Source organism: Scyliorhinus torazame, chromosome 12 (genome assembly GCF_047496885.1).
Source record: "Scyliorhinus torazame isolate Kashiwa2021f chromosome 12, sScyTor2.1, whole genome shotgun sequence".
In the NCBI taxonomy this organism is placed as follows: domain Eukaryota; kingdom Metazoa; phylum Chordata; class Chondrichthyes; order Carcharhiniformes; family Scyliorhinidae; genus Scyliorhinus; species Scyliorhinus torazame.
In genome coordinates, this window is record NC_092718.1 from 40,305,951 (window position 1) to 40,332,917 (window position 26,967).

At 46.5% G+C, this 26,967-nt stretch overlaps 1 protein-coding gene across 12 annotated transcripts in view; it reads right to left on the bottom strand.

Annotated features, from left to right (window-relative positions):
• tcf12 (transcription factor 12) overlaps window positions 1–26,967 on the bottom strand; it is a 365,767-nt gene that overhangs the window by 53,692 nt on the left and 285,108 nt on the right. For 8 of the 12 annotated variants that reach the window (XM_072470734.1, XM_072470723.1, XM_072470727.1 and 5 more), the window contains 2 exons: window positions 15,559–15,629; window positions 1,362–1,433 (listed from right to left, as the gene is read on the bottom strand). In XM_072470734.1, coding sequence (XP_072326835.1) covers window positions 1,362–1,433; window positions 15,559–15,629 — 143 coding nt within the window. The remainder of the gene's footprint in view (window positions 1–1,361; window positions 1,434–15,558; window positions 15,630–26,967) is intronic. The other 4 variants (XM_072470729.1, XM_072470725.1, XM_072470724.1 and 1 more) reach the window with 1 other exon arrangement.

The following is a 26,967-nucleotide window of genomic DNA, read 5'->3' on the forward strand; positions in this document are numbered from 1 at the left end:
ATCACTGCCCAGGATTTTTCTTTAGCAGTTCCTCAGGGCAATGATCTAGGCCTAATCAACTTCAGCTGCTTCATGAATGTCCATCATAAGGCCAGAAATCCATTGATGATTGTAGAGTGTTCAGTACCAACTTGTAACTTCAGATAATGAAGCAAGACTTGGACAACAATCAGGCTTGGCTAAGTGGCAAGTAACATTCGTGCCACGCAAGTGGCACATCTTCAACAAGAAAGAATTTAACCTCATGACATTCAGCAGCATTATTCAGAGGGTCACCATTGATCAGAAACTTAATTGGACCAGGCACACAAATATTTTGGCACCAAGAGCAAGTTGGAAGCTGGATGTTCGGTGGCAAGTGGCTCACATCCTGACTCCCAAAAGCTTTTCCAGCACCTACAAGCAGTGACTGTGGTGGAATCCCACCCACTTTTCTTGAATGAACGCAGTTTCAAGACACTCAACACCATCCAGGACGTTGGTTGGCACTCAGTCACCTTGAACATCCATTTTCTCCACCACTGGGAGACCAGTGACTGTCATGTACACCATCTACAAGGTGCACTGTAGAAACCTGCCAAGGTTTTATCATAGAATTTACAGTGCAGAAGGAGGCCACTCGGCCCATCGAGTCTGCACCGGCTCCCGGAAAGAGCACCCCACCCAACGCCCACACCTCCACCCCATCCCCACAACCCCACCCAACACTTAAGGGCAATTATGGACACTAAGGGCAATTTTAGCATGGCCAATCCACCTAACCAGCACATCTTTGGACTGTGGGAGGAAACCGGAGCACCCGGAGGAAACCCACGCACACACGGGGAGAACGTGCAGACTGCACAGACAGTGACCCAAGCCGGGAATCGAACCTAGGACCCTGGAGCTGTGAAGCAATTGTGCTAACCACAATGCTACCGTGCTGCCCCTTTGTTGACAGCACCTCCAAATCCAGGGACCTCAAGGATAGCACACCTGGGAAGACAGCTCCAAGTTGTCCTCCATGACATCCTGACTTGGAAATATATCACCATTCCTCTATTGTCGCTGGGTGAAACTCCTGGAACTACCTGCGCATCAGCAATGTGCAAGGGCCTTCACCACATTGACTGCAGTAGTTCAAGGTGATTCAACATCACCTTCTAGAGAGAAGTTAGGGATGGCCAACAGATGCCAGCCTTGCCAGCGATGCACACATCCCATGAATGTATTAAAAAAAAAAATCAAAAAAATGATTGAAACAGAAAATAATGTGGATTTAAAAACACTGCTTGGTACATTGTTGTAATTCATGCAGATGGTCTATAGGTCTAGAATGGGAAACCATGGATGGAAATGCACTGTCGAAAGAGAAGTAGTACCTCACAGACATCCTTTAAGAAAGACATTGCATCTTGCAAATGCTCATGGAGTTGCTGTTCAACCCGGTTTTTCTGGTAAAGCCAAGACATAACAAGAAGCAGAAGGCATTAATATAAACACTTAAAAGCTATGCAAATCCAACAGGCTAAGTGAATTCATACTGAAATACAACATTACCAAATTTGGAGAATGGATGAAACATCTAAATAGCAACATAGACTGCTCAAGATATGAAATAAACTGATAAACGACATTTTTGTCAAGTTATTTTTCCCTCTCCTGTACCCTATAATTATTTCCCTTTTCACATAGTAATTGAACAAACTGATCTCACACCTTTACTAACATCTCTTGCAACTAGCACTTACCAAAACTTCATCAGAAATACAAACTTATATTGAGCTTAAAAAACACGGTGGAATTTTACACCACAGAGTAGGCTCATCATGCCTCTGAAAGGTTTATCCAATTGGTCGCATTCTTCTGTTTTTTCTGCATAGTCCTGAAACATATACACCCAACTCCTGTTTGAAATGGACTACCTCTTTTTCAAGCAGTGCATTCCAGATCATAATTTGCTGCATACAGAATTTCTCTTATCTCACAAGAACTAGGTGCACTTGAACCCTCAAGCTACTAATGTCATTCAATTACATCATGGACTGTGGTCTCAACTCCACTCTCTACATGTCCCTCTGATAATCCTTGGCTCCCTTGTCAATCAAAAATCTAACTAACTCAGCCTTGAAGATATTCAATGAACACAGTCTTCGCTGCACTTTGGGAAAGAGAATTCCACAGACAAACAGCCTGGAGGAAAAACATATCTCCTCATCTCAGTCTTAAAATAGGAGACCCTTAATTTTTAATTCATGTGCCCTAGTTCCAGACACCCCACAATGGGAAACATCCCCTCAGCATTCACCCTGTCAAGTCCCCTCATGATCTTCTATGTTTCAATAAAAAACATTCCATTATTCTAAACAGGCAGACCCAACCTGCTGAACCTTTCCTCATAAGCTAAACCCTTCATCCAGGAATCGGTCATCTCAGCTTTTCATACAATTATATCCTCTATGAAGGAGTCCAAAACTGTACATTACTCTACATGTGGTCTCACTAAGGCACTGTCCAGCTGCAGAAACACTTCCTACATTTGTGCTAGATTCCCCTTGCCATAGGCATCAACATTCCATTTAAAACAAATAAATTTAGAGTACCCAATTCATTTTTTTCAATTAGAGTACCATTTCAAAGTCGAAGAGAAACTTGGTTATCAGTAAGCAATTGTCCATTAAATCTTGAACTAATTAACTTGCAGCTGGCATCATCTTTCCAAATCTCCTTTTAGAATTGTGAGGTTCCAAAGCGGTCTTCATGTTTATTTGATCACAAAGTTTCTTTTTTTCTTTGTAAATTATTGTTACAGAATTCCAAACCAGGCCTGTAAGGCAGTTTCTTTTCCTGCACAAGCTGTAGATTCATTTTATGGAGTGCCTCACCCAATCATAAATGAGCCATCACATTTGAACAGGTTCCCTCCCCTTTGATCAAATACACAACTTTGCTTCCTTCAAACTTGCATGCAATTATTTTGCCCATTTCGCTCATTCTCTTGGTCAGAACAATGTAGAGTTTTTCACCGTTTCTACTTAAGGTGCTCCAATCCTTCCCCAACCAATTTTAGGTTCAGTCCCATAGGTGCCAGCTGTTTTCGGAATCTCACCAAAGAGATCATTGACAGCCTGTTCACTCATGGGAAGCATGACAGACAAATGCATGCCCAGCAGCAAGCAGTGAATAATGTTGAAGAACAGAAACACAAGATTATTTGCTACATATCTATCCAAGCAAATCAGAGAAGTCAGCCGAGATGTGAAAGCTTAATTTTTTTTTTTAGGGGTTTGCAGTTTCAGTTCAATTTAGTTTCCCAACTCCCTCCCCCATTACATTTTAAAAAAAAGTTTAACTTGCACCTCCTGTACCAAAACTTTCTGCCGAAATTCATTTTGTGCATTTTAACTTACTTCAGTTATATTGTGTGTGATTTCCTGCCCGCCAATTTGCTTTTTCAATGACCAAGAGTGGCCTGGTAACTAGTGAGACTCAGCACACATGTGGTTTTCATGATGAGAATGGAAATGCGCAAGCAGAACTTTGGATTTTAACCAATATGAATATTCCAGCTTCAAGATCTGTGAAAGGGTCCGATGGGGATTCATTGAACTATTTTGCTTAAAAACATAGGCTGTTCAATATTACTAATCCTATTCAATGCCTTCTTCAATGGTGCACTGGGTTTCAGTATTAGACTACTTAAGATTGTTCATTCCAGTATTTTTTAAAGAAATGTGTTTATTTTTACAGTTGATATGTTGTTGCCAAACCAGCCCAGAGTCGACTATCATTCCATTTGCCACCTTGAAAAATGATAAAGTCAATGATGTGTTGACAAGTGAAAGAATATGTTCTGTGCAGTTTAGAGGTGTCGTTGATGGCACTAATAGTGCAGGAATTCTCATGATTCATGTTCCGATCCAAAGCCTCTGGCAGAAGCCAAGTTTTGCCATCGATAGAGTTGGCTGGAGGTTAAAAAAAAAGGTTGCTCTGGCTTTCTTTTGTTCTTGTGTATGATCCAAGATCAAGCTGTGAATTTGTGCACTGAAAATAAATCAGCTGCCCAGAAGATAAAGCCCCCAACACTATGATCTGGATAAAACAGTTGGTGATAAAAAGTTCAGCACATGTAGCACTGGATGCAGACATCCAGAACATCAACTTTCTGAAATAAACATTCAGGCACAGCCCAACACGAGCATCCACTGCATCACTGGAGAAGGTATTGAATAGAAAAGCTAGTATGCAGCCTAGGCATTTTCTTTAAAAAAATTAGTCAATGAGTTTCCCAACTTGCAAGTTTTCCTGTGTAAACCCTTTCACCACACTTAGAATTGACCCAGTTTTGAGAATTCACAGGATAAAGTAGTTTCCACAAGCAGATCTGTGCCACCTCTGAACTGTAACCTGTGTCCTTGTGATGCAACAACAAATTTTTACTACCGTTCTTTGCACCGGAGACAACATAAGCTGACCACCACGTTCTGATGTCCACTTTAAAACTATCAAGCTGCCAGTCTGTATTATTAAGGCTAAAACTAGTAAAATGTATTTACAAATGATAATCAGACAGAAACAGACTTGCATAAAATGTAAGTATTTGAGAAACATCTTTGCAGCTCTTTCCAGAATCTTTTAATGGCATCTCTAGCATCTCATCAGCAATTATCACAACAGAATTCCTCATATTGGCTTACATGGAAGCAGAACAGTGAAAGACTTCAAAATCAAATGCTCAACTCTTAGATAATTTTTAGTATTTTAAGTTTCAATACCCAGATTAAAGATTCCATTCAAAATATTTGGAGGGCGGCACAGTGGTTAGCTCTGCTGCCTCACGGCGCCGAGGTCCCAGGTTCGATCCCAGCCCCGGGTCACTGTCCCATGTGGAGTTTGCACATACTCCGCGTATCTGCGTGGGTCTCACCCCCACAAACCCAAAGATGTGCATGGTAGGTAGATTGGCCACGCTAAATTGCCCCTTAATGGGAAAAGAAAGAATTGGGCACTCTAAATTTATTTTAAATATATATATATTTGTATGACAAACCAGTGAACAATCTGACACACCATTAAAGTTTTTTTTCCTTCTTTACTCAAAATCTATTCTTTACTCGCAATCTATTTCTTCAACTATGCTTCTGATCACCCGCCTCACAGCTTTCTCTGGCTTAAGGTTATTTTTTTCCCTATACGCCCCTGAGAAACAATGTTTTTTCAACATTACATTGGCTATATAAATGGAAGCTGTTGTGCCACACTTGTCAAGGGGTTCAAAACAATAACATACTGGAATTTCAAACAGGGTAAAATATACTTAATCCTAAACTTAGGGTAATGAGTTTCATCAGTCCCTCGTATTGCATGCGTACATATGTTAACATTTCAAAAACTTGAGGTAATTTCTGACACAAGTAACTGATGAACACAGGCATCACCTCCACAGGTAGCTAACATGGTCGGACTGTGAAGGTGGATTCCTCCAGCCAGTTTCATAAATTGCTTTTCTCTTCCAGCACCAATTCAAAAATATTTTCTCAACACAAAGGCCATAACAAAAATGATACACTATAGAATTTGTTTGTGATGAAACAAAACAGAGTTCTGCTTCAATTATATGCTTGGTGAGGAATCACGGTACCCTTGATTTAGTATGGTAATCAATGGAAAGAAGGGCAAGCAGCAGAAGCAGCTGGTCAAGTCCTTGAGCTCCTCACATTGTTCTTTAGTTTGAGGGTGAAGAAGGGTTTCGGAGAAAGTTGGAGGTGAAAAGAGAAGCAGGGGTTATCTTTTCTCTTCAGGACACTCCTGGAGTCGTATACAGTTTCAACTGAGGAGAGTGATGGTGCTTGATGTGGCCCAGCCAGATCTGTCTCCTCACAATTGCCCCTCATTTCTAAGATTCTATTGGAACATGGATACCAGGACATTAAGTTGACTTTATTTTTCAACACTTGTGAACAATAAATCTGAGTAATAATTAGTCACTGCTCCGCAATTCTGGTTGCTAAGCACAAGAAATTGTCTATCTTTTAGTCCTATTACCTCATGCTCTATTCTGTTTTCAGGCCTGATCATTCACTGTACCTAGGCCCTAGAGGTCCTGTTCATGCTTCAGTGTCAGCATTTTTGCCACCCAAATATGAGTAGAACATTACTAATTGCTTTCAAATTTCCAGACATTCATGTTATGTTTCTTTGAAGCATTCATCAAAGACAAGAGGATCAGAAGGTTGGAATGGATGCCATCAAGGATGATAATGGGGCGGGCGGCATGTGACGCAGTGGTTAGTACTGGGACTGCGGCGTCGAGGACCCGGGTTCGAATCCCGGCCCTGGGTCACTGTCTGTGTGGAGTTTGCACATTCTCCCCATGTCTGCGTGGGTTTTACCCCCACAACCCAAAGATGTGCTGGTTAGGTGGATTGGCCATGCTAAATTGTCCCTTATTGGGAAAAAAAAAAATTGGGTACTCTAAATTTATTTTTTAAAAACGGATGATAATGGGAGTGACCTCCAGATTTATAACTGACCTGAACTGTTGTCCTGATGCTGGCCAAAATCTTTCAAAAGAAAATATAATATGGCACTGATCCCCAAGAGGAGTCATGATGACGTATTTAGAAAGATTAGCTAACTTGTGGGACTATCTGCATGAGTTGTACAGGGGAGTAAAAAGAGATTGCTAAATCAGATTCTTTTTTAAAACATTGGTGACAGAGCATTAGAGATGCCAATACAGAACTGACAATCTGAGAAAAGAGTTTCAGAAGGAAAATGAATAGAGAAAAGAAAAAAACTGGAGACAACAGAAATATCTTCAAAAGAAACCACAAAAATCTTTGATCTTTTCATCTATGAGCCAAGTCATGAGACATCATCGAGTACACAGAAGTAAGCTGGGGTTAAGTGCCAATATACACTGCCAGTTCAGGAGCAGCATTCTCAGACGCTTGTGTGGAAATCTGGTGCTCGCTCCCTCTCTGAAATATAGTGTGTCCTGCAGAGTCTCAAGGTTGAGGTAGAAAAAATAGAATGGAGCAATTAAGGAATCATCGAACGTAGAACAGGGATGGAGCAATATTTAGAAAAGGGAAAGCTTAAACAATGGTTTTGGGAAGGATCATTTGAGACAAAATTGCCCACGTCTTTTCCTCGGAAGGTTCACTTCTGAAGTAGTTTCTCAAAACTGACGATATGTTCTGACATGAACTAAAATTGCACCAACTTAAGCGGTTTCAAAAAGGGAACATTAAAATAAAAAAATTCTAATGTGTATCAAAAAAGTCAGCAATTACTGATAGTAGTCAAGTTTTCGGAATTCCCTTTGCCAGTATTCAAGATTTCAGAATTCCCCATGCCATTTTTATTGAGAGCATGTTTAAAGAAAATGCACCAACTTTCTTGAGTGGGGACTTCCGGTTGCAGCTATGCGGAGCTAAGCCGCACGAATCGGCAGCTCCCGCGAAGACGGACTTTCGGGCTCGATAGAAGAGCCCCAACGGGACTTTTCACACAGCCAACCCATGGGGAAGAGAGGAGAGAGGTCCCCCACTAACCTGTATGGACCGGACCCGCAGCGAAACGGCCAAAAAAACGGCACTGGAGCAGCGGGAGAAGAAGGGTAAAATAAACAAAATGGCGGCAGCCGGGGACAAAGAAGAGATGCAAGAATTCATCAAGCGCTGCTTCGAGGAGCTGCGCAAGGAGATGGTGGCGCCGATGCTGGCAATAATTGAAGGACTTGGGGCAACCCAGAAAGCCCACGAGGTGAAGATCCAGGAGATCCAGGACAAAGTGAGTGAGAATGAGGACGAGCTCTTGGGCCTGGCGATGAAAGTGGAGCGGCACGAGGCGCTACACAAGACGTGGGCGGGAAGACTCGAAGACCTGGAGAACAGGGCGAGGAGAAACAATTTGAGGATCCTGGGTCTCCCAGAAGGAGTGGAGGGGGCCGTCGCCGCGGCATATGCGGGCACAATGATTGGGGCGCTGATGGGCGCGGAAGCCCCCCCCAGGGTTGCTGGAGCTGGAAGGGGCGCACCGGGTGCTGGCAAGGAAGCCCAAAGCAAACGAGCCGCCAAGGGCGATGGTGGTGAGATTTCAACGGTTCACAGATAGAGAGAGGGTCCTGAAATGGGCCAAGAAGGAGCGGAGCAGCAAGTGGGACAATGCTGAGATTAGAATATACCCGGACTGGAGCACGGAGGTCGCTAAGCGGAGAGCGGGTTTCAACCGGGCCAAAGCGGTGCTGCATCGGAAAGGAGTGAAATTTGGAATGTTGCAGCCAGCGCGACTGTGGGTCACATATAACGGCCAACACCACTACTTCGAAACGCCCGAAGAGGCGTGGACATTTATATTAACTGAAAGGTTGGACTCTAATTGAGGGTTTGAGAGGGTGGGGGGTATTTGAGGGTTGAAGTATGATGGCGGTTGTATATAGGGGGGCAAGCACGCGCAGGGAATGTTATATGGGCTGGGGACAAGAGACAAGGCCGCAACAGAAGCTGCGTCAGGGGGGACGGGGCAGGCTCTGGAAAGCACGGGGTTTTTCTCCCGCGCGCGGGAAGAAAGGTGGGAGGGGGAGCGTAGGAGTGTTTACTGATGGGGAGATTCCCACACGGGGGGGGTCAAAGGGATGGCGGGGGAAGCCGGGGGTCAGCAGACTTACGGGAGTGATATGGGGGGGGGGGGGGGGGGGGGGAGCAAAAAAGCTAGACAGGGGTCTAGCGGGGGGGGGAGGGGAGGGGGGAAAACAGGGTTGCTGCTGCACTGGACGAAAGGGAATGGGACACAGAAGAGGTGGCCGGGCCGGGCCGGGGGGGGGGGGGGGGGGGGGGGGGGGGGGGGGGGGGGGGGGGGGGGTGGTGGTGAGAGCCCCTCCAATCCGGCTGCGTGAGGGGCCTGAACGGACCGGTGAAGAGGGCTCGAGTGTTCGCGCACTTGAAGGGACTGAAGGTAGACGTGGCTATGCTCCAAGAGACACACCTGAAGGTGGCGGACCAGGTTAGGTTAAGAAGGGGATGGGTAGGACAGGTATTTCACTCGGGACTGGATGCAAAAAAACAGTGGGGTGGCAATTCTGGTGGGAAAACATGTGTCATTTGAGGCCAAGACTATCGTAGCAGACAATGGAGGGAGATACGTGGTGAGTGGTAGGTTGCAAGGGACGTGGGTGGTGTTGGTAAATGTATACGCACGAACTGGGATGATGCTGGATTTATGAAGCGCATGTTGGGGCACATCCCGGACCTGGAGGTAGGAGGACTGATAATGGGAGGGGACTCTTTAACACAGTGCTGGACCCAGCACTAGACCGCTTCAGATCAAGGACGGGAAAGAGGCCAGCGGCAGCCAGGGTGCTCAGGGGGTTTATAGACCAGATGGGGGGAGTGGACCCATGGAGGTTTGCAAGACCGCAGGCCAGGGAATTTTCTTTCTTCTCCCACGTGCACAAGGCATATTCCTGGATAGACTTTTTTGTGCTGGGCAGGGCGCTCATCCCGAGAGTGGAGGGCGACGGAGTATTCGGCCATAGCCGTTTCGGACCATGCTCCGCACTGCGTGGAAGTGGGGCTGGGAGAGGAGAGGGACAACGCCCGCTGTGGCGGTTGGATGTGGGACTGTTGGCAGATGAGGTGGTGTGTGGTAAGGTAAGGGGGTGTATTGAAAGGTACTTGGAGGCCAACGACAACAGGGAGGTGCGGATGGGGGTGGTATGGGAGGCGTTGAAGGCGGTGATCAGGGGAGAGCTAATCTCCATCAGGGCTCACAGGGAGAAGACAGAGGGCAGGGAAAGATAGAGGTTAGTGGGGGAGATTTTGCGAGTGGACAGGAGATACGCAGAGGAGGAAAGATTACTTGGGGAAAGGCGACGGCACCAGACGGAGTTTGACCTGTTGACCACGGGGATGGCGGAGGCATAGTGGAGGAAGGCACAGGGGGCGACCTACGAGTACGGGGAAAAGGCCAGTCGGATGCTGGCACACCAGCTCCGTAAGAGGGCGGCAGCGAGGGAAATAGGGGGAGTCAAAGATGGTGGGGGAGCCATGGCCCAGAGTGCAACGGAAATAAACAAGGTATTCAAGGCCTTCTATGAAGAGCTGTACAGATCCCAGCCCCCAGAGGGAGAAGAGGGGATGGGAAGATTCCCGGACCAACTGTGGTTCCCGAGGGTGGAGGAGCAAGAGGTGGCTGGTTTGGGGGCACCAATCGGGTTGGAGGAGCTGAGTAAGGGTTTGGGGAGCATGCAGGCGGAGAAGGCCCCGGGGCCAGTCGGGTTCCTGGTGGAGGTCTATAGAAAGTATGCGGACCTGTTGGCCCCGCTACTAGTGAGGACCTTTAACGAGGCAAGAGAGGAGGGGTCCCTGCCCCTGACAATGTCGGAAGTGACAATTTCCATGATTCTGAAGCGAGACAAGGACCCACTGCAATGTGGATCGTACAGGCCGATTTCGCTCCTTAATGTGGACGCTAAGCTATTGGCAAAAGTGCTGGCCACGAGGATTGAGGACTGTGTCCCGGGGGTGATACATGAGGACCAGACGGGATTTGTAAAGGGCAGGCAATTAAATACGAATGTGCGGCGGCTCTTAAACATGATAATGATGCCATCGGAGGAGGGAGAGGCGGAGATAGTGGCAGCCATGGACGCGGAAAAGGTCTTTGACCGAGTTGAGTGGGAGTACCTCTGGGAGGTGTTGCGTAGGTTTGGGTTCGGGGGAGGGTTTATTAGCTGGGTTAAGCTCCTTTACAGCGCCCCGGTGGCAAGTGTGGTGACGAACCGGCGGAGGTCGGAGTACTTTCTGCTGTACCGAGGAACGAAGCAGGGGTGCCCTCTGTCCCCCCCCTGTTGTTTGCATTGGCGATCGAACCCGTGGCCATATCACTGACGGAGTCTAATAAATGGAGGGGGGTGGTCCGCAGGGGGGGGGGGGGAAGAGCATCGGGTGTCGCTATACGCAGAAGACCTGCTGCTGTACGTGGTGGACCCAATGGAGGGGATGGTGGAGGTCATGTAGACTTTGAGGGAGTTTGGGGAGTTCTCTGGCTATAAGCTCAATGTAGGGAAGAGCGAGCTTTTTGTACTACAGGCAGGGGACCAAGAAAGAGGGATAGGGGACCTACCGCTGAGGAGGGCGGAGGGGAGTTTTTGGTATCTAGGGATCCAGATAGCCAGGAGCTGGGGGGCCCTACACAAACTGAATCTGACGAGGTTGGTGGACCAAATGGAGGTGGACTTCAAAAGATAGGACATGTTGCCGCTCTCGTTGGCGGGTAGAGTGCAGTCGGTAAAAATGGTGGTCCTTCCGAGGTTTTTGTTTGTGTTCCAGTGCCTCCCCATCGTGATCACCAAAGGCTTTTTCAAGAGAGTAGGTAGGAGTATTATGGGGTTTGTGTGGGCGAACAAAACCCCGAGGGTAAGGAGAGGGTTCCTGGAGCGCAGTAGGGACTGAGGAGGGCTGATGCTGCCAAACCTAGGGAGCTACTACTGGGCAGCAAACGTGGCGATGATCCGTAAGTGGGTTATGGAAGGAGAGGGGGCGGCATGGAAGAGGATGGAGATGGCGTCCTGCAAAGGAACAAGCTTGGGGGCGCTAGTGACGGCACCATTGCCGCTCTCGCCATCAAAGTACACCACGAGCCCGGTGGTAGCGGCAACGTTAAGGATCTGGGGCCAGTGGAGACGGCATAGGGGTGCAGTGGGAGCCTCGGTGTGGTCCCCGATCAGGGGTAACCACCGGTTTGTCCCGGGGAAGATGGACGGGGGGTTCCAGGGTTGGCACCGGGCGGGGATTAGAAGAATGGGGGACCTGTTCATAGACGGGACATTTGCGAGCCTAGGGGCACTGGAGGAGAAGTTTGAGCTACCCCCGGGAAATGCATTCAGATATATGCAGGTGAGGGCTTTTGTGAGGCGACAGGTCAGGGAATTCCCGCTGCTCCTGGCACAGGAAATTCAAGACAGGGTGATCTCGGGTGTATGGGTCGGGGAGGGCAAGGTTTCGGCAATACACCAAGAGATGAAAGAAGAGGGGGAAGCGCTAGCGGAAGAGTTGAAGGGTAAATGGGAGGAGGAGTTGGGGGAGGAGATCGAGGAAGGTTTGTGGGCTGATGCCCTGGGTAGGGTCAATTCCTCCTCCTCCTCCTCATGTGCCAGGCTCAGCCTGATACAATTCAAGGTGGTTCACAGAGCGCACTTGACGGGGACGAGGTTGAGTAGGTTCTTTGGGGTAGAGGACAGATGTGGAAGGTGCTCAGGGAGCCCGGCGAACCATGTCCATATGTTTTGGTCATGCCCGGCACTGGAGGGGTTTTGGAGAGGAGTGGCGGGAGCAATATCTCAGGTGGTGAAAGTCCAGGTCAAGCCAAGCTGGGGGCTAGCAATATTTGGAGTAGTGGACGAGCCGGGAGTGCAGGAGGCGAAAGAGGCCGGCATTCTGGCCTTTGCGTCCCTGGTAGCCCGGCGAAGGATCTTGCTAATGTGGAAGGAGGCGAAGCCCCCCAGCCTGGAGGCCTGGACAAACGACATGGCTGGGTTCATAAAGTTGGAAAGGATTAAGTTTGCCTTAAGGGGGTCTGCGCAAGGGTTCTACAGGCGGTGGCAACCGTTCCTAGACTACCTCGCGGAGCGTTAGAGGTAGGTCGGTCAGCAGCAGCAGCAACCCTGGGGTGGGGGGGGAGGAGGGAACGAGAGATTGCTTGAGGGGACGGACGAGCGGGGGATAACATGGAGGGTGGGGGAAACTGACACGAACGGCGAGAGCCAGTGTATAAAGCTCTGAAAATATATCATCTTACCATGTATATATCTTGCTCAGGGCGATTTTGTGTTATTTTGTCACGGGGGGGGGTTTATTGTTTGTAAGGGGAAAAAATTGCTTTGTTTTGTTTAAAGACTTTAATAAATATATTTTTTTAAAAACTTTCTTGAGTGGGCGTGTAAATTTGTATGGATGGTGGCTGTTAATTTATTATTTATGTATACGGGGGGAGGGGGGGTTCTTCTCTTTCTGTATTTTGTTGTTGATATTTTGTGAAAATTTGAATAAAAATTATTTAAAAAAAAAAAAAAATTTAGGTTCAGCATAGTTTTGTATAAGGCGCATTGTGCTCAACCAATCTAATCAAATATTTTGATGAACAGAAAAGGTTGATGGAATAAATGCAACAGATGTTGTCAAAATGGATTTTAAGAAACCATTTGGAAAATGCTACATCAAAGGCTGACTAACAAAACTGCAGCTCATGAAATACAAGGGTCAGTGTCAGCTCAGATAAAAAAAATTGGTTTAAGGACAAAAATAATGAATCATGGTAAATTATTGTTTTTTTCCCCAAATTGAAGGATGGTAGCAGTGTTCCCCAAGGGCCACTGCTGGAACCACTATTTTTTTGATACACAAGTGATTTGGACAGAGTAAACTGTCAACATTTGCCAGTGACACCAAACTTTGTGGTGTGGCAAACAGTGAATGTGACACCAATCGATGAGACTAGTAACCAAAGAGAAAATGCTGGAAAATCTCAGCAGGTCTGGCAGCATCTGTAGGGAGAGAAAAGAGCTAACGTTTCAAGTCCAGATGACCAAATGAGACTAGTAAAATGACAGACATGTGTCCGATACAGTTGAATATGGAAGAGTGTGAGGTGAAGCATTTTGGGAGAAGAGATAGAGAAAGGCAATATATACTTTAAAGACACATATCTAAAGAGTGTGCAGAGACAGAGGGCCCTGCGAGTTCATAGGCATAGATCTTTAAAGGTGGAAGCACACATTGAGAGTAGTCAACAAAGTATATGGAATCTTGCACTTCAAAAATAGAGGTATTGAGTACAAAAGAGGGCAATTTATAAAAGTTGAACTTTAATAAAGCTGGAGTTAGGCTATAAACAGTTCTGGTCATCACACTTTAGGAAGAATGCATAATGTAAGGGTCCTTCCGATTTATTCCCTTATTCTCCCTCTTTTATTTTGCCATTATCATTTTTGATCCATGGGTGATTAATGGACATGTATCTTTAAGTAAAGCAGCAGCGATAATGAGGAACTCAGAAGTCACGAGAGAGAAAACACTGCTAGCCTGAACAGGAGCTTCAGACATTTTAGCACCAGAGAGATATGGGGTGGGACTCTTGTTTGATTGATTGACTAGAGGCCAATCAATTGGACAAAAGGCTGCACTCTGCCAGATAACAGGCAGTCTTTGATCCTATTCCAGTGGGCGGGTCCTGAGAGATGAGGGAGAAGTTGAAAACCAGACACAGAAAGACTTTTCTCTCCCTCTCCAGAAAGGCTGTGTGCTGTATTCCTGAAGCTGTAGAGAACCTGAATGAATGAATCTACAGGAAAACCATTACAGGATGCAAACAAAGACCAGAACACACTCGCTCTTTAGAAAGCGTGAGGGCTGTATTCCTGAAACTACAGAGGCCTAAATGAGTCTACAGTAAAAACCTCAAACTCACAGCAAAGTCCAAAAAGAAGTAAGGTGCTGGAAACAAATATCATTGTGACAACAAAGACTCGCTTTCTCTTCTCCTTATGTTTTTTTAAAATCCCCTTTCTTCCCCTCTGTGCTCGACTGTCTTGTGTGCATGTGTGTGTGTTTGATAGAGGGTGGGGGTCAAGTTAAAGTAGGGAATTAGGAATTAGATAATAGTTAACCAGTTGTTTTGTTGCATATTCCATTACAGTTCTTGTTATAATTAAAGTTTAAAGTTACAAACCTGGCCGAAGACTTCAGATATTTTTCTAGGGATTATTGGTTAATTCACTTGTGTTGGGACTCTGGGTCAAGTGGGGCTGGAATTGACCGTACATTAGCCCAAGGTGTCGGAACAATAAGTATCCTCAAATGTGTGCAGAGGCATTCATCAGAATGGTTCCAGGTGAGGGAATAGTTATGGTTAGTTTGAGAAAGCTTGGTTAGTTTGAGAAAGCTTAGGTTGGTTTGGCTATGCTACATGAAGCAAAGGAGGTTGAAGGGAAATCAGAGACAGGTCACAAGATTATGGCAAGTTTAGATAGGGTAAACATTAAATATGGTACAAGGACGAGCAGATACAGGTTTGAGGTTATATTGAGTATGGGGAACATTTTTCTAAAGGCAGCAAGTAGTAGTAATCTGAAACTCACGCTCTACGAGGATGGTAGGAGCAGAGATGATCAATGGATTTCAAAAGGAAATTAGATAGGCATTCTAAGGAAATAAACTTGCAAGGTGATGGTGATGCAGGAGAATGGGCCTGATTAGATTTCTCTCGAGAACCGGTATGTACTCAATGGGCCGTATGTCCTCCTTCTGTGCCATAAGTACTCTTCAATTCTATAAATTTTAGTATACAGAAGCTAGAGTTGCCTGTACAATGCAGGTCTGAAGAATGGATTGATGAATAAACAATAGAGATATAACCTTCATGCCACCCATTTTTCAAACCATTTACTAGCATGGAAACTGTTATAAGTGATCTGACAATTCTTCCCAAATAGCACTGCTATTTGTCATCTCTTTAACTTCCCAAATTAAAATGACAACACAACACAGAGACATTAGAAGTTCTGGCCTGCCTCACCAGCGAGTGAAGAGAGTTTTCGTAGCTAGGAGATGATGGGGTCCCTCCTGGTCTCGACCACTGGTTAGCACCTATGCAAAGTTAAGACCCAAAGTAAGCCATTCACGTAATATACACTTAAAAGAAATACAGATTTGTACGTTTCAACAAAAAGCTCACATCTGATTGGAGATAAAGTGTTGCTGTTTGGCAAGTGTTCAAATAATCGAAACATGATAGGATATATCTCTGGAAAAAGCTAAACATTCATATAAATCAAGGCTATCTACTCAAAAGCTTTGCGGAATTATGAAGACACAAATCTTTACAAGATATGATATTTCAATTAAGGACACTAAATCTGAAATTATAAGTTGGACTGAACCACCACTGTTCATCAACAGTGCAAATTTATAAATTTATACCAACATAAATAACAAATTACCCAAGCAACATGACCAGAAAAAGTTAGAATCTGGAATCATTTGGTTTGAGCTCACTCTTTATATTTAGATACTGGCATAGGTGAACTATCCCCATTAAAAGGTTCCAGTGGAAAATATTTATAGTTTGCATCACACAAGATTTTTGCAGATTATCTTTCCATAAAATTGCAAAATCAATGACTTCTTACAGAAGCAGAAGGAAACCAATGAAGTTAGATTTCATGCCAGGGTCCCAGGTTCGATTCCCAGCTTGGGTCACTGTCTGTGCGGAGTCTGCACGTTCTCCCAGTGTCTGTGTGGGTTTCCTCCAGGTGCTCCGGTTTCCTCCCACAAGTCCTGAAAGACGTGCTGTTAGGTGAATTGGACATACTGAATTCTCGCTCTGTGTACCCAAACAGGCACCGGAATGTGGCACCTCAGGGCTTTTCACAGTAACCTCATTTCAGTGTTAATGTAAGACTACTTGTGACAATGAAGATTCTTTTTTTAAAACTCTGAACTCATCATTGTAGACTGTCATGAATATCTGCATGAGCCGTTGTGTATTTTAGCTATTCAAACTCATACATTATATGCAGTCTCTAAACCTGGAACTCAAATCATTCCTTCGGTGGCCATGTCTTTCAATACTTTCCCAGTTGTCACTAGATCAATTGTTCTATTCAACTATTTCTGTGGTCTGCTGAGAAGCTGAACAAGCATATTCCTACAACGTATTTTTGCAACAATTAAATATAAACTCTACAGATAATGAAAACGCTGCAAGAAAGTCAGACCAAACTTGGACATGGATGATCCGAGTCTCAGGGGTTCCCTGTATTGCTATGCTTTAGCATCAACTGCCACAAGTTTTGGGACCAACTGTGAACGATGGAAGGGTTCCCTCTCAGGTGCATCCAAAACAAGTTTCATTTTACTATAATGTATGTCTGTAGCAGGACACGGGCTAGAGAAGAATAAAATTACATCCATGCTTTGGATATTTAAACCCCAAACAAAAAGGGGAGATTTTTCTGCACCTGGGGGATGCAAGTACAATTACTGTAAAAATAAGAGTGTCAGTAAGCTGGACTTTATCTATTACATATGTCACAACGTAGATTCCCTGCTCAGTATCTTTAATGTGGTCTTTTTACTTAAATGGAAAACTAATTTCTAGTTCGCAAATTACTCGACACAATCTACAGCCATTTTGTTCAACGACAGTAGACCTGAGCTTAAGTATCTTCACACCAAATTTTCTTTGGTTTTAAAAGTGCAATTTCAACTTCACAAAGATGGCATTTTCAAAATACATTTTAAATTGATGTTCCTTTGATAAATTTTTTTAAGATAATTGACTCGAATCAAAATGCTAATTTCAACTGTAATGTTTAAATCTACCCATTTCTATGCATTTAAAATTAAACGGTCCTCGGTTTTGCTGTGGCAATGATGGCAAAACGGTCAGCCTTTACCATCATTACTGAAAGTGACAGTAACTCGGGAGTCTGGACATACGCAGAGTAATACGGAAAAGCAGACACTGGTGTCGGAGCATCTAGCTCCTTCAGAGTATGTGCTGCAGAGGTTCTCAGAGCTTCAACACAAATGATTTGTGATGAAAGTTCATTGACTTGAAACCTGCTGAATATGTCTAGTATTTTCCATTTAAAAAAATATTTTTAAAATGTTTTTATTCTCCATTTTCACATTTTCCTTCAAAACTTACACCCCACCCACAAACAGTAAACGGTAACAAATACAAAATCAATCCCCTTAACAATACCAACGATCCCATCCTCCCACCACCCCAAACAACGGCCCACCTGTCAATATATGCATCCAATAAAACAAACCCTCCCACGGTGGCAACAAAGGAGAAAAAGAAAAAGGAGCCCGGGACCGCCCAGTCACCATTGACCTATAGAGTCCACTCCCCCTCCCCCCCCTACACTCAAAGCCATCCAACCTCTGAAAGAGTACCGTACATGATACCCAAGAGTTGTACACCACCCCCTCCCCCAGTCTCCAACTCCTCCCGTCCACTGCCTCTTGTAAAACTCCTCCCCAACCTCTGTTCCTTCCCCCCAACTTTCCACCCCGGCTAGACCACTCGGACCCTGTTCTGCCAGTCTATGATGGCCGCAGCCCCTCCCCCCACCTCACTCCCATTCACTGGCCGGCTTAAACCGGCCAGGGGGAGGCCTCCACCCGGGTCCCTTTCCCTCTTGCCCGGCCCTAGGAAAGCCCAGAAATCCGCTTGTAGCACACAAACCCCGCATATCCACCTACACCCCAAAGAGCCCTCATTTCGAGTGAAAGTCCCATCACTTCCCTTGTCCAAATATATACAACATTGGCTCCTTTAGCCCATACACCCGCACGCAGTGAAACAGAAAAAGAAGAAAATATAGTCAATCATGAGGTCACATCGGCACACGGCCATTTCTCAATTTCTCCGTTCTGCCACAGTCCTTCTGCCTTCGCAAACTCCTCCGCTGCTTCCGCCGTTCCAAAATAAAAGTCCCTGAGCTTGTAAGTTACCCTCAGCTTCGCTGAATATACAATGTCGCACTGCACCTTGCTAACGTACTGTGCCCTCTTCAGCCGGTTGAAGGCAGCCCGCCTCCTCGCCAGCTCTACCGTAAAGTCCTGGCATACACGTATACCAGCTCCAGCCCACTGCACCACCCGCTTCTGCTTGGCCCAGCTCAGGACCTTCTCCTTCACACTGTACCTACGGAAGCACAGTCACTACCCTTGGCGGCTCACTCGCCATTGGTACAGGCCTCCACGACCGATGAGCCCGATCCAGTTCATATCGGGAGGGATCCTCCCCCCTCCCCCAATAGTTTCGCCAGCATCGTGGCAAAATATTCAATCGGCCTCGGTCCTTCAACTCCTTCGGACAGCCCCACAATCCTCAAATTCTGTCGCCTGGATCTGTTTTCCAGGTCTTCCATTTTTCCTTGCAGATCCTTGTTAATGTCCATCACCTTCCGCATCTCCTTCCCCATCGAGGCAAGTTGATCACCGTGCTGCAATGTCTCCTCCACTTCCTTCAGCGCCTCCCCTTGCTCTCGCACCTGCGCCACTGCGCTCGCCACCCGCCATCACCGGGGAAATCGCCTCCTCCACCAGCGCACTCAAAACCTCTCTCATCTCCTTCCTCATTGTCTCCAGGCATCGTGTTAACTGCCTTTCGAATTCCGCAGCCATCGCCTTAGTTATTTCTTCAGCCGTAAGCAATGCGGCCTCCACTGGTGCTCCAGCCTCCATTTTCCTTGGTGACCCCGCGGTGACCTTTCCACTCCCCGACGGACCTTCAGCTGTTTTCTTTACGGATGATTTTTTGCTTACCCTCGACATTTTTCTTCACTGTGCCTTCACTGTTTCTTCCTGCTTTTGCCGCCTCCGTGGACCCTGGGACCGGGCTTAAAGCCCCGAAAATGCCGTTCCCGAACGGGAGCCCTCCATTGTGCGGCGGCCTCCCGCCCGCCGTCACCGGAAGTCCTAGTATTTTCCATTTTAATCCACTTGAAGCTGTTAGTTTCACTTCAAAAACCTTTGAAAAAGGTAACATTTTGTTGAATAAGATTAACTAGGTTTAAAACGATGCACTGATTTCACAATTACTGTTAAGCAACATTACTGGCTCTTCTCGACATTATTCCACACAGTCATGCAGCAATCTGAAGATAATATGCAGTCCGTATACACAAGTATTCCCATGCATGCACAGCTGCACCAAAGAAATCGAGCAGTACAGCGCATTAGCTGCATGCAACAGAGAGATGGTGTTTGTGGAACGTACAAATTCTCCACAAGCATAAAATTCCACAATTTAAAAAAAGTTTTTGCGACAAATCTACTTTAACTTTATTTCACGTTCTGTCTTAATACAGCTAATTTGCTACCTGAAAAGCCTAAGTAAAGAATTGGAACTGCTTCTAACCCCTTGGTTTTGTGTGTGTGAATTGGTTTACCTGCTTGCGAAAGTGACTGCCTCTGCATGCCGAGATATTGCCTGGACTTGGGTGTCAGATTTTAACTGCCAAGGGAAAGGAAAAATTCCCATCACAGAGATCACTAGACCTTTATGGGCAATCCTCTTTCAGGTCAGCATCAATAACCCGGCTTTCTTGCTATCACAAACCCTAGCCAATATGTTGAAGCAGCACAATGAAACAGATGTAAATCCAATTGATCATTCAAAGGAGCACTTAGGCACAAGGTGCATTTAATAAAAAATTAAAATCCTGACACAGGAGAGTTTGCTGAAACTGCTCAAGATTCTCTCTCTTTTTCTTTAATAATATTTTTATTGAGGTATTTGAAATTTTTTATAACATGAACTAAAACAATAACATCCACATGTCAAAATGAACATTTCTCCCCCCCCCCCACCCCAATCTTCAAGCACCTCAACCAAACAACAGAAATCCACCCCCACCCCCTGAAATACTGCATCTGCTGACATTTTAATTTTCCCCGAGAAAGTCGACGAACGGCTGCCACCTCCGGGAGAATCCTAACATTGACCCTCTGTTTAGCACAGGGCTAAATTGCTGGCTTTGAAAGCAGACCAAGGCAGGCCAACAGCACGGTTCAATTCCCGTATCAGCCTCCCCGAACAGGTGCCGGAATGTGGTGACTAGGGGCTTTTCACAGTAACTTCATTTCAAGCCTACTTGTGACAATAAGCGATTTTCATTTTCATTTCATTTCATTTCATTAATTTCTTAAGGCGAACTTTATTTTCTCAAGACTGAGAAACCCAGCCATGTCACTAACCCAGGTCTCTACACTCGGGGGCTTTGAGTCCCTCCACATTAATAAGATCCGTCTCCGGGCTACCAGGGAGGCAAAGGCCAAGACGTCGGCCTCTTTCGCCCCCTGAACTCCCAGATCTTCCAACACTCCAAAGATCGCTATCTCTTGACTCGGCACCACCTGTGTTTTTAGCACCGTGGACATTGCCTTAGCAAAACCCTGCCAAATCCCTCGAAGCTTTGGGCATGCCCAAAACATGTGGACATGATTTGCTGGGTTTCCCGCGCACCTCGAACACCTGTCCCCTACCCCGAAAAACTTGCTCATCCTAGCCACTGTCATGTGTGCCCGGTGGACTACCTTAAATTGTATCAGGCTAAGCCTGGCGCACGATGAGGAGGTATTAATCCTGCTTAGGGCATCCGCACATAGACCCGCCTCTATCTCTCCACCTAGCTCGTCCTCCCACTTGCCCTTAAGCTCCTCCACCAGAGTTTCCGCCGAAAGCGCCTGGCAAATATCTGATACCTTCCCCTCCCCCATCCAGGCACTGGAAACTACTCTATCCTGTATCCCCTGTGGCGGCAGCAGCGGAAAGGCCGGCACCTGTTTTCTCAGGAAGTCTCGCACCTGCAAATACCTAAAACCATTCCCTGGTGGCAATGTAAATTTATCCTCCAAGGCTTTCAAGCTGGGAAAGCTCCCATCTATAAATAGATCCCCCATCCTTCTGATTCCTGTTCCCTACCACCTCCAGAACCCGCCATCTAGCCGACCCGGTACAAACCTGTGGTTGTTATAAATTGGGGTCCAAATCGATGTTCCCTCCACTCTCTTATATCTCCTCCATTGCCCCCAGATCCTCAGAGCCGCCACTACCACCGGACTTGTGGAGTATCGGGCCGGCGATAACGGCAGAGGTGCTGTTACCAATGCTCCCAGGCTAGTGTCTATACATGACGCCGCCTCCATCCGCTCCCATGCCAACCCCCCCCCACTTCCTGATCATGGCTATATTAGCCGGCCAGTAGTAATTGCAGAAATTCAGCAGCGCCAACCCACCCTCCTCCCAACTGCACTCGAGCAACACTTTCTTCACTCGCGGGGTTTTACTCGCCCACACAAAGCCCAAAATAATCTTATTCACCAGCTTGAAAAAGGCCTTAGGGATGAAGATGGGGAGGCACTGAAAGAGAAACAGAAATCTGGGGAGGACCGTCATTTTCACGGTCTGTACCCTCCCCGCCAGTGATAGTGGGAGCATGTCCCATCTCTGAAAGTCCCCTTCCATTTGTTCTACCAACCAGGATTGTTTAACTTGTGCAGTGCCTCCCATTCCCAGGCCACCTGGATTCCCAGATATTAAAAGCTCTTTCCTACCATTCTAAGCAGCAACTCTCCCAGTCTCTTTTCCTGCCCTCTTGCCTGGGTCACAAACATCTTGCTCTTCCCCATGTTCAATTTATACCCCGAAAAACTGCCAAATTCCCCCAAGATTCGCATTACTTCCTCCATCCCCTCCAGCGGGTCCAAAATGTACAAGAGCAGGTCATCTGCACAGAGAGAAACCTGGTGCTCTCCCCCCCCCCCCCCCCCCCCCCCCCCCGCGAACCAGCCCATTCCAGTTCTTAGAGGCTCTTAATGCCTTGGCCAAAGGCTCTATGGCCAGAGCAAACAGTAACGGGGAGAGAGGGCACCCTTGCCTCGTCCCTCGGTGCAGTTTAAAATACCCCAACCTCAGCCGGTTCTCACACACACTCACTACTGGTGCCTGATAGAGCAACCGCACCCAGTTGATAAAGCCCTCACCAAACCCAAACCTTCCCAGCACCTCCCACAAGTAGTTCCACTCCACCCGATCAAAAGCCTTCTCCGCATCCATCGCTACCACCACCTCCCCTCCTTCTGAGGGCATCATAATAACATGTAGAAGCCTTCGAACATTGGCCTTAAGTTGCCTGCCCTTAACAAATCCAGTCTGGTATTCCCCTATCACCCCCGGGACACAGTCCTCTATCCTTGTGGCCAGTACCTTAGCCAGCAGTTTGGCATCCACATTCAGTAGAGAAATCGGCCTGTATGACCCGCATTGCTCCGGATCCTTCTCCCATTTTAGGATCAATGAAATTGAGGCCTGCGACATTGTTGGGGGGAGGACCCCATTCTCTCTTGCTTCGTTAAATGTCCTCAGCAGCAGTGAGCTCAATATCTCTGAAAACATCTTATAGAATTCCACCGGGTAGCCGTCAGGCCCCGGGGTCTTGCCTGACTGCATGCCCTCCAGCCCCTTGATTATTTCGTCAATCTCAATTGGGGCCCCCAGCCCCTCTATCAGGTCCTCCTCCACCCTCGGGAACCTCAACTGACCCAGAAATTGCCTCATCCCCTCCACTCCAGCCGGGGGTTCTGACTCATAATTTACTATAGAAGTCCGTAAACACCTCGTTTACCCCCGCTGGGTCCAGGACAGTATTACCGTCTCTACCCTTTATTCTACTTATCTCCCTGGCCGCCTCTCTTTTCCTGAGCTGATGCACCAACATTCTGCTTGCCTTTTCCCCGTACTCATAGATCGCCCCCCTTGCCTTCCTCAACTGTTCCACTGCTTTCCTTGTGGTCAACAGCCCAAACTCCACCTGTAACCTCCGCCGCTCCCTCAGGAGCCCCGCGTACGTGACCTCCGAATATCTCCTCCACTAATCTATTCCTCTCAGCCCATTCCAACTTTTCCCTGTAGGCCCGTAACGAGATTAATTCCCCTCTGACTACTGCCTTCAAAACTTCCCAGACCGTCGCTGCAGAGACCTCCCCCGTATCGTTTGTTTCCAGGTAGTTCTGGATGGACTTGTAACCCGCCCACAAACCGCCTCGCCCGCTAGCAACCCCACATCCAATCTCCACAGCGGGCGTTGCCCTCTCTCCACACTAACCCGTAGATCCACCCAGTGCAGGGCATGATCCAACACTGCAATAGCTGAATACTCAGTATCCACCACCTTCGGTATTAGCGCCCTGCTCAGAACAAAAAAGTCGGTGCGAGAGTATACCTTGTGGACATGAGAAAAAAAGGAAAACTCCTTCGTCCTCAGCCGTGCAAACCTCCATGGGTCTACTTCCGCCATCTGTTCCATAAAACCCTTCAATTCCTTTGCCACAGCTGGCCTCCTCCCTGTCTTGGATATTGACCTGCCCAATTCCGGATCAATGACTGTATTGAAGTCCCCTCCCATGATCAGGTTATGTGACTAAGTCTGGGATCTTACCTAACACCCGCCTCATAAATTCAACGTCGTCACAAGTACCACTCGCACCCCCTCCAGCTCCCCCCCCCGGCCGACTAGCCATCACCCTTTTTAGGCCAGCCTCGAGCTCGTGCCCCCACTTCCTCGAGTTCCCCCTCGGGCTGTCGCCGTTCCCGACCTCCCATTTGTCCCCTAATAACAGCCCCCCACTCCTAGCAACAACACTAAAAACCCAATCCCCCAAGTCAAGCTCCAGCTTAACACCCGTCCACCCCCCACTGCGCTTCTGAGAGTCAGCTGACCCATGCTGACTCGATAGGTCCCACCCCTGGCACCAAGAAGTCTGTCTCCCTATTGTTCGCTCCTCTCTCCCCCCCCCACATGATTAAACATTTTAACAGCATCACATTCCCCAGTAAACAAACAGAAAAAAAAAAACAGTGAAGAAACAAACACTTGCGAAAAATAGACACCCCAAAAGCAGAGCCAAATTCAAAGCCCATCCCCCCTGAAACAAGATCCCTGCAAGACAAAACAACCGTTAACCATCCACACAGCCCATTATTTCACACAGAACTACTTAAACTTTTAAAATCCAACACCACAAATCGCCGCCACAGAACCTCTCCGAGGCTTAAATGTCTTTTAATTCACATCCAGCTTCTTTTCTTTAATATAGGTCCATACTTCGCCTGGTGTTTCGAAGAAGTCCCTTTCCTCATGTGTGGCCCACAGACGGGCTGGGTACAGCATCCCGAACTTCACCCCCTTCTTAAAGAGGGTCGTTTTTGCACGATTGCACCCAGCTAGCCTCTTGGCCAAGTCCGCTCCAATGTCCCGATAAATACGCAACTCACAGTTCTCCCACTTGCTGCTCTGTTCTTTCTTGGCCCACCGCAAAACGTGTTCCTAGTCCATAAAACGGTGAAAATGTACCACCATGGCCCCCGGTGGTTCGTTCGCTCTGGGCTTCCTCGTGAGGGCTCTGTGTGCTCTGTCCACTTCCAGGGGCCGAGGGAACGCCCCAGCCCCCATCAACGTCTCCAACATGTCCGTCACATAGGCCCTCGCATCTGATCCCTCACTGCCTTCAGGGAGGCCAACAATTCTGAGATTCTGCCTCCTGGACCTATTCTCCAGGTCCTCCACCTTCTCCTGCATTCTTTTCTGGCGGTCGTTCATCATCCCCCACCTTGCTTTCCAGCACGGTTATATAATCCTCATGCTCGGATAACTTTTGTTCGACCTCCTGGATCGCTCTCCCGTGGGTTTCCTGATTTTGAACCAGTTGATCAATCGAAGCCTTAATCGGGTCCAGCACGTCCTTCTTCAGCTTGGCGAAGCAATCCTCGAAAAACTTCGCCAGCTGCTCCGTCGACCACTGCGCCGTCTCCCCGACGCCCTGGCCCTCCGCCATGCTGTCCCGTGTTACCAACTCTGCTTGCTTCTCCCTTATAGGACTTTGTCGTCTCACCCAGCCACTTCTGGTCCTCTTCTCCATACACCGGAGGGGGGATTTCTCCTTACTGTCTCACTCTTCACTGATTTATCCCATAAAATCCAAACAAAACCGGGGGAAAGAGGTCCAAAAGTCCATTACAGGCGGGAGCTATCAAATGTGCGACCTACCCCTCCATGGCCACCACCGGAATTCCCTCAAGATTCTCTCTCATAGCCATCATCCTCTCCCTTCATTTTTTGAAAAAACAAAAGCACCATTCATATGTTCACATCACAACCAGAAAGCGGAAAGGGTCGCATTCAAAGATTAAATTTAAATGTTTTCTTCAAATTTCATGTAGTGTTTTGTTGTGGTCCTTTTTTATGTCTTTTCTCTAAACAAAAAGGTGCATTTAAAAAGGAGATGTGTTGTCTTAAATACCAACAGCTTTTTAAGTGCTGCATCTGTGCTTAATCATTAGCAAATTACACCTGTGTAAACCTTGAGTCAGAGTCAGGAAAAAAACCATTAAATGAATATCGATACAAGTCAGTATCATCTGCAATGCGATCCACTGAATCAAATGAGAGATTCATTAATCCCTCATTATATAATCCAACAAGGAGTTTTCAGTTAGTACTGTAAAAAGTGTCTAAAGCAGCTGTTCAGTGCCAGCTCGAAAGATGTTCATTATAAGATGAAAACGTCCAATTTAACAAAGGGTAAAACCGCACACAATTATGAGCCTCTCTCATCAAATTGTAGCACCGAATTCCAATTATTGTACGAGTATGTCACAATTTAAAAATGAGTATATTAAAGCCCAGTGGAAATCATTTTCCCATTGTATGATACCAATTTCCAAGCAAACAAAATGCATCTTTTAGAGTAAGTCACACATGTAGCAGCTGGTTTAGCTGGAATCGGCATCTAATACTCATCCGTAACAAATGATAGGAAATGTCTTCCACTGCAATGACAAATCTACTTAACACGAGGACTAACAGTTCACGGTGATCAATACTGCAGCAAATAAGTTAAATAAACATTCTGGAGAGTGCAGAAGAGGTTTACGAGAATAGTTCCAGAGATGCAGAACTTCAGTTATGAAGGTTGGAGAAGTTGGAACTCTATTCCTTGGAGGAAAGAGAATTTATAGAGGTTTTCAAAATCATGAGGGCATCCTAAAAGTTGAAGTATGTTGCATTGTGCAGTGGGGATTGAATACAATTTACAAAACATGCAACACAACACGTTTTCATAATTGAAACTGAAAATAAATTTTTTTTTTAGAAAATCTTTTATTGAAGCATTTGTAATTTTCACAGTTTACAGTTTAATACATTCCTTAAACAACCGCGCGGGCCGACACACGCAAACAAAACCTAAAAACAACGTCCCCTACTACCTCCGACCTATTTCCTAACTACCCATGTACTAAGTTCCCGGTCCTTGTCTTACATTACCATGCCTCCCATTTGCCTCCCCCCCTTGTTCAATTTTCCTTGAAGAAGTCGATGAACAGCTGCCAGCTCTGGGTGAACCC